Source organism: Clavelina lepadiformis, chromosome 6, assembly GCF_947623445.1.
Source record: "Clavelina lepadiformis chromosome 6, kaClaLepa1.1, whole genome shotgun sequence".
In the NCBI taxonomy this organism is placed as follows: domain Eukaryota; kingdom Metazoa; phylum Chordata; class Ascidiacea; order Aplousobranchia; family Clavelinidae; genus Clavelina; species Clavelina lepadiformis.
Window position 1 is genome coordinate 1931719 of NC_135245.1, and position 13687 is coordinate 1945405.

Below are 13687 nucleotides of genomic sequence, written 5' to 3' on the forward strand. Positions count from 1 at the left end.
AACTGTATATACTGATTATATTGAATCTTCTTTAAACGTTTACATTTTCACAAATCATTAGCACAACAACAGCATAAAGACGACCATGTTACAGCTATGATCTTACTAGACGAACGAATGAATGAACGAACGAATAGCTGTGAAAAACTCAGGAAATATAGGCACAAAATTTAATGCCACAATTAAAACGGTAAGCTGGAAGTAATCGATTACGTAACGCAGTGTTATGTTTCGCTAATTCGATACTTGAAGACGAGAATTCTTATCCTGTATGATTTGTATATCAATATCATCACAGAGTTAATGATGCATTTTGCAGAACCATTTAAATTGACCAATTATTTTAACTCACTACATACACAACATTTATTTACAATTATCTTTTCTGTATAAAGCGTTCATTAGCTTTTTTTAAGAAAATTGTCTAGAATTAAAAACTGGTATTTGGAATGTAACTTTTAAAGCTCTGTATATCATATTTATAGATTTATTCAGATATACCACATTATAATAGGCTAGTTGATTTAAGTTTTATCTTTAAATTCATGGATGAATAGCCTAATGAACACTTCGATGAAACTTAATCGGGGATCCTACAAACATCAGCATTGAAAATGTTTCAAGACAGAAAAGAAATTTTTGTTGCAGCCTGCAAGACGCTGGATGCAACCATGTTTACAGATGTTTTGAATATTTTATACTTGCACAATAACTGTTTGTAACTGTCTGTCTTTATTGTGTTATCACGATTAGTAACGTATTTTTAACTCTCGCTTTTCACAATTTACCGCGAAAAATAGACATTTATGACTTGGTACAGTGAAATGTTTTAGATGTTTATGTGTGCTACTGAAAGTACTCGCAGTGTTTTTGTATAAAAAAATAAAGATTGTAAATTTATATCTAGAGTATAAGTCATGATAAATGGTAATAACAAAAGAGAGAAAAAAATTGAAATACTTCTTGGTGTTATACCTTACTACCCTTAAAGTTGCAATAAAATAGGCTTAAGTGAAGTTAAGTTTATTTATTGCAATTTGAAGATTTAAAAACAAAACACGTCAAACCAACGGTCGCTCAGCTACTCTCGTGATTGCGTGACCGACCCAAGCTTTCGTTTTGGCGGGTAAGTTGCATAGAATTGATTTTAAGTACCGGTACCTTAAAGGCCTAACAATAGCAATTCGTTGTTACCTAAAAGGATGTAGGCTTGATTCATGTAAGCCGACAATGTAATGTTTAAACGTTCTAGTAGAGAACGGTAGCTATTGCAGACAAATTTGTTTACCGCCTGGATCATGGCCACTGCCACTGCGCAAATGAAATTGTGTCTATCAAAACTTGCGTAAAGACAAGCTCGACAACCAAGGCTTGAGCAATGAAGTATCACACATTTGGCGCTAAGTTTTAGCCACAGTGGAAAGTGTGGCACCTGCACTCCGGACTGCAGAGTATGGCAGTTTTCGCCGAGATCTCGGGGGTTCAGAAGCAAAATTTCGGTCTGCAAGGAAGCAACCGGTGTGCACTGCGATTTATCGGCCAAGCTTGTCTAGGGTAGTATACAAGTGCTCAACCACAGAATGCCTTTGTATACTAAACCTCAGCTACTCAAATTGTGACGTCATCTGGTTGTGCACTTGTATATACTAGATCCATTTGTGGTAGGTATAGCCTAGGTACGGCATTTTTTTAGAGAAATTGGTTTAATCCCAGTTTGCAATACCGTTTCGGTAAAAAACTCTCATGTGTGCTCCTGCCATACTCTGCAGTCTGGCCTGCACTGGCACGAGGTTTATCTATGTTTATGCCAAACTATTTTACCTTCACACCGATATATAATAAATAAAGAAAGAATTGAGACCTCAGTGCACGCCATCTCCCCAAAATCTGCATGTACGACTTCTGGTCAAAAACTGCTGTAGACTACTTACTATAGGGCTAGAAATTTAGCTGATTTTCTTTAGCTGTTATAGATAGGTTTGAAAGTTTGCTGTTTTTGGGTGAGAAATACCCTGCGCAATATGATGGAACAGTAGCCATTATACGCGTAATTAATTTTATCAGCCATTTCTACGAATCAATGGCTTAGTAAATATTTTTCTCTAAACTCTCTCTAACATGTATGTTTTCAGCTAATGAATGACAAAATGTTTCGTCGTTAAGAGCTTTTAGCCATTAGCGGGTATTAGCCAGATAATTTTACCCATGAGCGTAGTTGTTTGTGGTCCCTTCTGAAAGTGGTAGTGGCAAGCAAAAATCTCAGACTACAGTGTTATAGGCCTATGTAGCGTCTCGCTTTGGTAGGTATCACAAACGTAAAGTGTGCAGAAAGTTTACTTGAAATTTATCTCATGCAGGTGTGCAGTTGCCACGAAACACGTCTGAAGATGAAAATTTAAGTTCTGATATCATACCAAACCAACATTTTTCTGAGGTTATAGCAAGTTCCCAGTAGCCGATTTTGTGAAAATATAATATTTCTAGAAATAGTTTTTTAAAAGTCTTATTGATATAGGCTAAAACACTTGACTGTCATTACCTCACCAGAAAAAAGCATACATTCGAAGCTATGTTTCACAGTTTCTTGTTAACCTAACTTAAATATTATAACATTGTAACTTAACCTAAATCTATCTTCCAATTTAAATGTAACCTTGAATAACTAAAATCAACTAATTGCATACCAATTCTCCTAACCTAACCGCCAACAGGCTGTGTGACCTATATAAGGTGAAATAGCCACTTCAAAAACATACTGTACCTGAATTAGACTACCAGTTAATTTATGTTAAGTATCGTTAGCCACAGAGTTTATGCAAAAAAAACAATCACTACAGTGATTGAAATGTTGTTTTGTTTGTATATTGGCCTATTAACTGATTAGAAGTGAAATTACTGAGAATAATTTCTCAACTTTCGTCAAATAACGTTTTGGCGTTTCTCACCTTCCTCATTCTATAACTTATTGTTGTCCCAGTTTGACGAGAGAAATTGAAATTTTGGGGCATCAGTGTGCCATGTTTCCTCGATTGTTTATTATTTGTGATAAATCAATGTTGAAACAGACAATCTTGCCTGGTTTCTATTTTGTTAATTGTCATGTGCATGATAAAATTCAGTTTGTACTTGAATGATTCTCATGCTTGCATGCCATGCCGGTGCATTCTCATACACCACTTTGATTTGCTTCATTCCAGAAAACATGGACATGGGGAAGATACTGTGTATACCTTGGTAACCATTGTGTGTTGTATATAATTATATCTTGTTTGTTGAACAGGCTGATTGCAGTGTTTCTAATTTAGTGCTTTTTGGTAGCCACAGCATTGCAGTAGGGCGTAATTGTGCCCATCAGCATAATTTGTTGTATTGCAACTCTTTTTCACTGGTTTATTTATAAACATTATGTTGTATAGCCTAGCTACGTATGATTTGTTACCAAAATCAAAAGTTTATTAAGTTAGTCAGACTATACATAGGCCTATATGTACGAGTATATATATACGGTAGAATCCACTTAATATGACCACGGATAATATGACCACCCGCTTTATATGACCATTTTGGTGTGGTCCCAGATTTTGCCATATAAAGCTCTCCATTTACTATGATCGGTCTTCGGATATTATGACCACTTTTTAAGATTTTTTGATCAATTTTTTTGTGTCAGTCTGTCATGCTACTTGAAAGGACAATTGTGCCAAATCCGAATTCACCTTATTACGTTTATTTTAATGCTACCAACTAAAGCATTGAACGCTATTTAATGACAATCTACCAGTTCCATACAAGTTACTCTGCCAAAACCTGTTAATACATCATTTTCCTGTTCTTTCATTACTGCATGTGATATGAAACAACTAACACCTATTAAAGATGAAACACATTGTTTGACAATGATCAAAGCTTTTCTTTGTATTTTAAAATTGATGACAAAAACAGTTTATCTGCAGTTTGTAGTACACTATTTAACAAAATCTAGCGTACATGTTTCTTGCAAAACATTACCGAAATGTTTGGTGATTCAAATTTGGGTCATAATGAATACATTCAGTGACTCAGTTGAAAATGTTTGAGAACCCGTGCCATATCATTAACCTAGCTCTGCTTGGTTAAAGTCTTTTTGTTGACTTGAGTTCATGGCAGGCTTCATTGTGTTCTTTTACAAATGGAGTTTACCGATCGCGTATCCAGGATAGTATACATGTAGGCTACTCTGTTGGATGGATGTATATTGTGGCTAAATTTAGCCCCGTTGTTCTTAAAATTGATTGAATATTAATCCATTGTCTAACCTGGCTAAATACTATCAAGGCAGATTTTGGCAAAATGTCATGACCTCATAATCTGTGACATAAACGTGTATATATCGAATATGTATTAATTATTATTTACTTCTTCAAATGGTCTTGCACTTTAAAGAAATATGTGATCATAACATATCAAACTTGTTTCTTTGCAAACTATTTCTTGGATTGTTTATCAACCTGTTTCTTTTCAATGCATTATTTGCTGATGCCAACCTATGGATTAAAAGCAGCCGTGATCTTTGTTTTTTAGATTTTATTTTAGTTGATATTTAAACATGAATGCGTTGGTCGAGTCTTCCAGTTCAAGGGAAGCTGGCAATTTGCCAAATGTAGACTTGGAATCGCTTATTCTGGAAAACGTGAAAAAGGAGAAGTTGCTGCAGCACATGGTGGAACAACAGACGCAGTTGAAGAGCTTGCAAGAACGCCAGAAAGCACTTTTACAAGCGCAACAACATTTTGCGAAATTAGATTTTCTCACCAACAGTGACTTGAAGGCGAAACTGAGCACGTTGCAATCGGTTCGGGGGCGGATTGCTCAGCTTCAAGATATGGTGGACAATGCCGACTCCAACTCACAGTTGGCTTTGCCTCCTCCACCTCCACCACCGCCAGATCGCTACGAGGAGGATGATTCGATTCTTGAAAGTGAAAAGTCTGGCTTTTTCATGAACCCAGCCTTGGACCCAGTTGCAGTGAATGACCAGCTTGAACAACTCTACGACACTGTCAGTAACTTGCTGTCTGATATTGATAACATGAATGTCTTGACTGCATCGTTAAACAAGCAAGACAAACCAGCTTATTCGGGAACTCAACGATCAGATGGAACCCCAAAGCGTGCACAGGTAAGTAATCCGCGAAGACACCCAGGTGTTCCTGTTTCACCTCTTCCCTATGTGAATCTGGTTGAAAAAGAGCGTGAAGAGAGTCCAAGAAGAGCTAAATCTTCACCAAGATTAGGCGATGATGACGGAGCACGCGATGTTAACTTTGTGGAAAGACATTTCAAGGAATCAGTGGAGGATAGGGATTCCAGTAAAATGTCATCAGATGAGAGTTCACTGAGTGAATCGTACGCCTTGGCAAAACCAACAGCAGAACTGTGGAAGGAAATGCGTTACTATCAGACCAAACTCGCCGAGTTAAAAGATAAGAGGGAAGAACTTGCTGCACTTATGAAGCAAGCCACATCTAACAACGATGCAGACAAATCTAACGACACAAGCTTTATATCAACTGATACCAGAGAAAGCGACAGTGCCACGCCGAAAGCAACTGATGAAGTTAACGAAATACCGATGCGATATTTACTTGGACGACTGAAGAACGAGACCTTTGATGCAACGACAGAGAAAACCAATGCCACGTGGGGAGGCTCCACATCAACAAGTGGTGATGAGAATGAGGGATTTATTTTAAAACCGGTGTTGAAATCGACCGAAGACATCATAGCAAAGGGAGATGTCGGTATATCAGCCTCAGTTGAAGATCATGTTTATGAGTTGTGGGAAGCCCTCGACTATCACAACAACTTCCTACATATTCTGTTCGATGATCAAAAAGCGCTCACTATTTTGCTGCAAAACACACTGAGTGTACAAAACGACCAACACGTCAATTCTGCCCTCTACGGCATTTCTCCTGACTTCTTGATCTATCAGTTAGATAACTGCTCTGCACAGATTATGGCCTATCAGAAGCATTTAGTTTTACTGCACAAGGAGCTAGCACAGCTGCAGAAAGAACACCCTGAAGTGGATGTATCCTACAGCCCAACAATGAAGCCATACAAAAGTTTTTACCCTCAAAGCAGTCAGCTTTCACAAAGTGGAAACTTACGCCTCCTTTCTGCAGCCTCGGAACAGAGTTTCTCACAAGGTCTATCAAACTCAAGCACTCCAGTTAAATTCTCGCCACAGAAGAGCTTGGAAATGATGAAGACAAAAGTCGAAATACAGTCTCCGTACAGTAAGTTTAGCCCTACACGTTCCCCAAGAAAAGATCTTCTAAACGCCTTGAAAGCTGGCGAAAGTGTCTATCCAGCGGTTAAGGCGGAAAGAGTGACCTATACAAAGTCGAAAAGTCCTGTAAGCAAAGGTGGTGCCGCAAAGCGAAACACTCCAGAAAAATTATCACCGCTTATGCAGGCTGCTGCGATGTTTCAGAAGAGCAAGTCATCACCAGAACCCCGGGCTGAAGATGTGAAACCAAGAAGCAGCCAGGCTGTTGCAAACACTTATATACCAAAGCAGGTAGATTAAATAGCGACTGGAAAAATGTTTCCATTAAAGCAATGTAATGGAAGCCATAAAATTATAGCTTTTAATGGCGGTGTTATTGTAGTTAACTTTGAAATATGCATTTCCTTAAACTCTGTGTAATGTTTTATTTCTAACTTTCATTGGTTCGTTTTCTATATTGTATAGCGTGTACTTCCTACAGCTGCCAAACTTGCCATAATTACTATGTCTATTCGATCTACAGAAAACTGCGCCAAATTCTAAGGCAGTTGAGATCTCTGATGTCGATAGCAATGCGTCGGGTTACCTTCTATTTGAGGCACTTCGTGACAGCATTTATTCCGAGGCAGCCACACTAATTTCTCAAAATGAAGCCAGGCCACATTTTCTTATTGAGCTCTTTCATGAACTTCAACAACTAAACAGTGATTATCTTCGCCAGCATTGCTTATTTGTTATTCGCGATGTTGTCAATGGTTATTTGGTTGAAACCCCAAAACAGAGAAAGAAACTGGAGAAGGCGTCAGGTATTTGCTGGCTATGACTCCTTTTTACAACTGTCAGCGGAGTAATTTGCTAAACTTCTATTGTACATTGTGTAAAACCTATGCAATATGCATTCCAATTTTCAAGCCTAGATTTTGTACTGTATGTAGATGTAGGCCTATTCATTCACCACTCATGAAAAAGATTGTTTGTTGCAATGCAATAAGCAGTAGTTAGCCTTACTTGACAAAGCTGTTTCATCCTGTTGTTGTTATTTTTTTGTTTTGGTAGAGCTGTGAATGCTGGATCCAGTACAATATATGTACGTTTTTTTTTTAGAATCACCAACAAAGGTAAACAGAGGAACATCGGCCGCGTATTCTGACCTCATGTACGACATGAAGGGAATTTATTCTGAAAATACGCCGAGTGAAAGTGAAGCAAGTGAAAGCGAAAACATCCAAATAGGTTAACACTATACGAAATGTTAATGCAAACGTGTTAATCATTAAATAAACTAACTACCTTGATCTCTGCTATTTTTTGGAAGTCATTTGAGTGGTTAACAATTCCACTTTCAAAGAATTTTTGCCATTACAAACACTGTACACTGTCAAGTGAACCCAGTCTCAGAATGTCAAAGATATTCATGTCAATTTCCAAAAACCTGTTTTGTGAGGGAGAAAACTTTTGTAAATGTCTTCATTTATTTGCAGTATGAAAATAATCTGCAATACGACACTTGCAGCATAAGAACTTTAGGAAATTCATTGGGAAGAAAGTTATAATACAATTAGATTTCGCCTGAAGTCATGATCATTAAGAACTCTGTGTCTGTGTGTTTGGTTATTGATTATGTTCGTGTTCCAAGAATATTTTTACTGTTGGAGCAAAATTTTCTTGAAAAAATTGTTTGAGTTGGGATTTCTTCGCTTCTGAAATAACACCATATTTCATGGAAAGAATGCTAAACTTTTATGACATAAAGCTTTGAATGCAAATAAATGATGTATTTGTACTATATATATTTATATTTCTACTGAAGTTTTCAGGCCCAATCTAAAGTAGCCAATACCCGGCTGATAACTAATCAAATTTCTACTCCAAGCCAATAATTGTGCTCTTTGTTTTAGTAGTTGGAGCAAATGGAAATTTACTTCGCTACGACTATGCATTGGACGTATCAAGCGCAAGTGAACTGACAACACCCATGGATGCAAACGAACAAACAGTGACCGAAGACGACTCACAAAATCCTTTCGAAGAAGATTTCCTCGGAAGCACAGTGATCCACCTCGATGAAGCACTCCAAAGAGTCCGTGAGATAGAACGACTGAAGCAGGAAAAAAATGACGCCAGAAAGCAAGTGGATCAAGAGCTGGTGACCCCGAAAGCGCAAATAAACGACAGCAATGCCACTCAAGTTGATGCGCAGAGGTTGGATGCTCTCATCAAACAAGTTATATCAAAGGTTTGGATTTTTGAAACCTCGTTGCTATGTCGATTGAGAAGTAGTTTTTATGTTAAATTTCATTGCTTGGTCATCAAATGGTTTTTGTGACACGTACAAATACTTAACAGACACACATACCTCAAGTATCTGATTAATAAAAGCTTAAGTTTTTGCCCAAACTAACATCAAAACCTACTCTGTTTACTTCTACTGTATATATAATTTGCATATGTATACATTCAGGTTTTTCACTCATAACAATATTTTCACTGCAGGTAATCCCAAAGATCAAATCTCGTGATGAAGTCTGCACTGCTGATAAAATAAAGGAGCTCTGTCAGTTTGTAAGGGAAGTAGTCACAGCTGAGCATGTGCCTGACTGCGACGGAGATAAAGGTTGGTTCTAATTTTAATTGAATCCAAATAACAGTTTATCGCATGTGAGGCTGTAAAGATTCAATTATGACAACATCCTAAGTGTGATATTTAGCCATATTTATGCTCTTTTCGAACAACAGTCTTACACCATTCAGCTTACGTAAATAAAGTTAACACCAGCAGTCTCAATAGCGTCAGCTAGTTTTAAGCAAATGGCGTTTACCACCGATCAGAACAGCCTGAAATAGTAGTTGCAATGTATGCTTTTACAAATGCTGTCCTAAAACAATCGTTTTAAGCTACAGCCTACGTGAAATGTGTAAAATCCAGTAATAAACGTAATGCCAGATAATTAATTATAATTAATGAAATGCAAGGGTAATGGTGTTACACTATTGGCATCTTATTATTGCATTTTTACCTGAGAATTTATCCTGAGACTCAACAAAAATAATGTGATATTTCAGATTCTAACACAGAGTTTGCAAGTCAACTCGAGTCAGTTTTAAACCAATGCTTAAGCAAGTTCCTTGGTTACCACTTCTCTGAGTGCGGCGAAGAGCTCGTAATCGACATATCAGAAGTTCTTTTCAACGAGCTTGCGTGCCTTTACATGGTAGCTGATGGCCAGGAAGGAAAAGAATGTTTTCCTAAAACTGTGGTAATTTCCTACAATTAGTACGAATGTCATAAAAGCTACGTTACCAAGTCTATCCGTTTGCCCATTTTAAAATCTCAGCCTAAGTATGCCCAGCTCATAGGTTATCTAATATCTATACATGTGAGACCATGAGTTATGAGAAATATCATGGTATGTGTCTACCTATATTACCTGTTAATATAATCTAGGCATTGGGTCATTTCACAAAGTCAAACCGTGTTTGTGTCGATGTTTTGATCTTTATGTGTCGTTGTTTGCAATATTGACCAGGTTGAAATAGTAGCGGAAGAGGAACTTGATGAAAAATCTGATAAGAGCGAATCGAACGACGAATCAGATCCTGAAGAATTAGAAGAGTGTAAAGATGAGCAAAGTGGATCCACTCGAAAGCATCATCAGAACACGAGCTCTGGTGAGTCATGTTACTGGATCATTTGTGAGTTTCAATAACGTTGTCATGGCCATCTGCATCATCCAGAATTTCATGTGTTTTCATAAACCTTGAGGCGATTCCCAGTCGAAAACTTTCCAACGTGTACAGTAACTAGGCATTTGAGGAGGATTTGAAGATTGTTCGGGCTCGCAAGAATCCAACTATCATTGTAGGTCGACACGAACCAATCCTAAATCTATTCCTATCAGCACCAATCGATAATACTTTAATCAAATATTGGTCAAATCTTGTTTGAAACATGACTTAATCGCTAAACGAATTGCTTTAATTCAAAAACTAATGTGTAAATGGCAATTGAGAAAGCAACAACGTTAGGTAAATGATCTTCATTGTAAGAAATGCTGATCCTCCTTTAGCTGAGCCAAGACACTAGATCAGGGGTGGCCAACCAGTCAGAGACTAAGAGCCTCATTCTATACTGTTTTAACCGCAAAGAGCCACATCATACACATTATCATTTATGACGTTTTTTCTTATTACGTCATAATAGTGCATGAAATATTGTTTCAGTTGCATCTTTATTCTGGGTCGAAATCTGATGTAATCAGTCATTATTTAGCAAATATCAATTCAACATTAGCCAGTAGAGATTACTTTTCTGTTTTTCTGCCTAAAATGGGTAAAATGTGCTCTCTTTCGAAGGTTCAATATGAACGAAAGAGCCTCATAATACCAGGCAAAGAGCCGCATGCGGCTCGCGGACCGCGGGTTGGCCAGAACTGCACTAGATCATCATTTCTTTTCAAAGTTGATCAATCTGTTGGTAATATTGTATTCGGGTTCGCCTTGTTGTTAGTGTCGAATCATCCACACACGCGATAATCGACGAATCTATTCGGATTTGAAAAATTTACTTGGTTACAACCTTGGTAGTAACTTGGTGCCATTCATGGCACATGTGACGTCATGAAATTCTTGCATAACACAGTGTTAATTCCCTCTGGTTATGAAATACCCAACACTACCAATATGGTGTACGAGTCTAGTTCTCGATTCACCTGTTGTCATTGATTAAAGTTTTGTTGTGATGATGGTTTAGTTAGTCATGTCGTCATCTCCACCAATTCTTGTCGAATATCGTTCGTTCATGCAGGTTATTAATTTGAAGTGTTTTTAGCGTTAATTTTAAAAATTTTGCTGCTTTCAAAAATTAAAAAAACTTCTTTTCCTCCCCGATCCAGATGGGAGGAACGTGGTGGTGGATTTGTCTGTCAGCGAAACGAAACCGTTGACGAGTTACGGGAGCGGAGAAGACGAAGAGGGAGGTTCCGGGGACGAGTATGACGAGTACAACGAGGTGGACGTGCCGACATCGATGCAACACGACGAAGCTTGTCCAAGTATGACCTTGACACGAACCCAGTGAAAATTTTGTTCGATTAATGCTTTGCTTTGTACCGACAACAACGTCCGTGACAGTTCATGTAAAGATTCCGGGAAATTTGATGGCATGAAAAAGTGCGTCGGCGTTAGTAAGACAAGTTCCAAGCATTCCTTTCATTGATGGCGAATTTTAGCCGGTTTATACAGGAACCCAAGCCTGCTGGTGAAGATTTAGATTGAGTTGACAGGAAGCCCATCTTCATGCCCACCTTCAAGCATGTACTTAAATACCTTGCCAATACACGGTCGTGTACTCTCATTGGGCGTTTATCCAACAACCTTCCATGCATTATTGGCCTACCCCTAGGCTAAAAAGCCGAGTTTATATGGGGCCATATTAGCATAATCGTCGCAATTGTTCCTAATTCTAAACACTGACGCTCGAATGCTCGATTAACTAGTTATTAGTTAACTAGTTATTAATTAGTTATAGTATATGAATCGACCTGTCTTAAAAAATAAGGCTCTAATGGTTACGAGAGACGCAAAAAAGCTAAAAAAAATTTGTTTTTAAATTTCCAGGTTCGTCCGAGACTTCACCAAGAGAAGAACCTATAAAGCAGGATGCTCCCAACAAGCCTTAAAACTGAACAACTTGTCCGTGGTTAAATCCTACGTTTCTCTTGAAGTCGTGTGCATTTTTGAGATTTATAACGTTGTTTATTAGAAGTAGTTTACATTTGTAGCAACCAGTGCGTAGTCATTGTCATTACCCCCAAGAGTGAAGCGCCAACGTAGTGCCAACATTGCTTCAATCATAGAAAAGTTGACCTGCCTGGCTGTTTTCTGCTGCTTCTCAGACGAAATCACTTTGATCTTATCGAGGGCTCAGTTCTGGAGAATTCTATTTTTTTATTCAAATCTTTCAAAGTGAAGCTGTTTTTTTTGTATTTCTGATTTCTCTCGTTCTGTAAAACTCCGAAGACGCGGCAAAGACATCGTGCATTGTGTAACTGTGTTAGTTTTTTTTATATAAAAAGTAGTTTGCTTTATTACTGGTAGTTGATAAAATAAAAAAACACAATTGTGTATACACGCCGTGTTTCCTGAATGTTCATAATTTCACTACCTCCTCATACAAGAATAGTTCGACTTGGTGAAGCTTTCAACGTTCGGTTGCGCTAATTGTTGAATAACTGAGGTATTCCTGACCCAGGCTATTTTTGCCGTATACGAGGCAGACAAACCTGTTCGCAGTCTTGGGACATTCTGTTGTTAAGTTTACCGCTAGGATGCAGCACTAAGGGTTGTTTACATTTCGTGCATTGTCACCTTCCAGAATCTCAAGAACACACATGATATTTCAGCCGGTCGGACGTATTAATTACGAAGCGCAATCGTCAATATAGTTATGATACCAGCAAGTTCGGTGCTTAATGCAGGTTACTGTATTTCGAAATTATGTAATGAGTTAATTTACCGTCAGAAAATCCCGATTTTGACGATTTCTTGTTTTGCACCATTTTACAAAAAGAGTTGCGACCTGGGGAAAGTTTCTTAGTGGAAAGCTGCCTTTAAAACTTTGGACAGCTTCGCTTCCCTGGCATTCAGTCTCCAGACACAACAGATTCCAAATACTTGTACCTCGCACCTCCTGCTGGTTTTTCACAGCTTGACGTTGGTTTTGGTGAAAGTGCCAACGCCTTCGTCTTCTTTTATTGAATCATAAGATAAATTGTGACGCACTTCAAAGACTAATCACGCAGCTGGTGCATTTTAAAGCCATCTGCTTGAATTTGAAATTCGTGGCGCTTTTAAAGTCTGACCATCATAGTGAACCAATGACGGCCCAAGGTGTGGTCTACAAATGGCTTCAGCCTGTATAGAAGCCGTTTTTCCCACTTTTGCCTGTAGCATGTAAAGGGGCTTTGAATTCCTGCTTGTGCAACTTATAAATTGTTCTACGTATCTAAAGAACTTTGCTATGTGCAACGGTATCCTATATTTGTGCATGAAGTGGAAATTGATGCAAGTAAGTTTTAAGCCGTCAAACATTTATAATATTGTTATAATTTATAACATTTATGGCTTGGCTTTAACATCGTTAAATTTATCCTACATTTGGCGCTTTACTGAAAAAATTCAGGCCGAAGCATAGACAATGCAGAGCTTACTAATTCCGTTTGCAGAAAAAAATACAACAACTTCGCCATATTTTGATCCTTTTACGTCCCTGAAAGGTGTTGTTGATTTTTTTTGTATTTTATACGTCTGATCAAAATTTTGGATAAATCCCCGAAAAGTTAAAATAGGTTTATAGATTAGAGTTGGAGAAAAATAATTTTAGACGTTACTATACTCATGTGACATTGTTCATAT

General features: G+C 37.9%; 1 protein-coding gene across 2 annotated transcripts; it reads left to right on the forward strand.

The window, feature by feature from the left end:
- The first annotated feature begins 1116 nt into the window (after positions 1-1116).
- Positions 1117-12399, forward strand: LOC143462234 (uncharacterized). 2 transcript variants are annotated; one of them, XM_076960306.1, is made up of 9 exons: positions 1117-6565; positions 6798-7080; positions 7379-7507; positions 8173-8510; positions 8768-8888; positions 9338-9531; positions 9802-9943; positions 11167-11325; positions 11891-12399. In XM_076960306.1, exons 1-9 carry the CDS (start codon positions 4586-4588, stop codon positions 11950-11952), a joined length of 3408 nt encoding a protein of 1135 aa, XP_076816421.1. In that variant the 5' UTR covers positions 1117-4585; the 3' UTR covers positions 11953-12399. The 2 variants fall into 2 exon arrangements, with proteins under 2 accessions (XP_076816421.1, XP_076816423.1); XM_076960308.1 differs by having other exon boundaries at positions 8176-8510.
- Positions 12400-13687: the final 1288 nt, after the last annotated feature.

What these genes read in the sequence shown, in the direction of transcription:
- LOC143462234 (XM_076960306.1), top strand. Translation starts at nt 4,586, where the DNA reads ATGAATGCGTTGGTCGAGTCTTCCAGTTCAAGGGAAGCTGGCAATTTG. An exon ending in TGACTGCGACGGAGATAAAG is followed by an intron (nt 8,889 to 9,337) that starts GTTGGTTCTAAT and finishes GTGATATTTCAG; the next exon opens with ATTCTAACACAGAGTTTGCA. An exon ending in TCATCAGAACACGAGCTCTG is followed by an intron (nt 9,944 to 11,166) that starts GTGAGTCATGTT and finishes TCCCCGATCCAG; the next exon opens with ATGGGAGGAACGTGGTGGTG.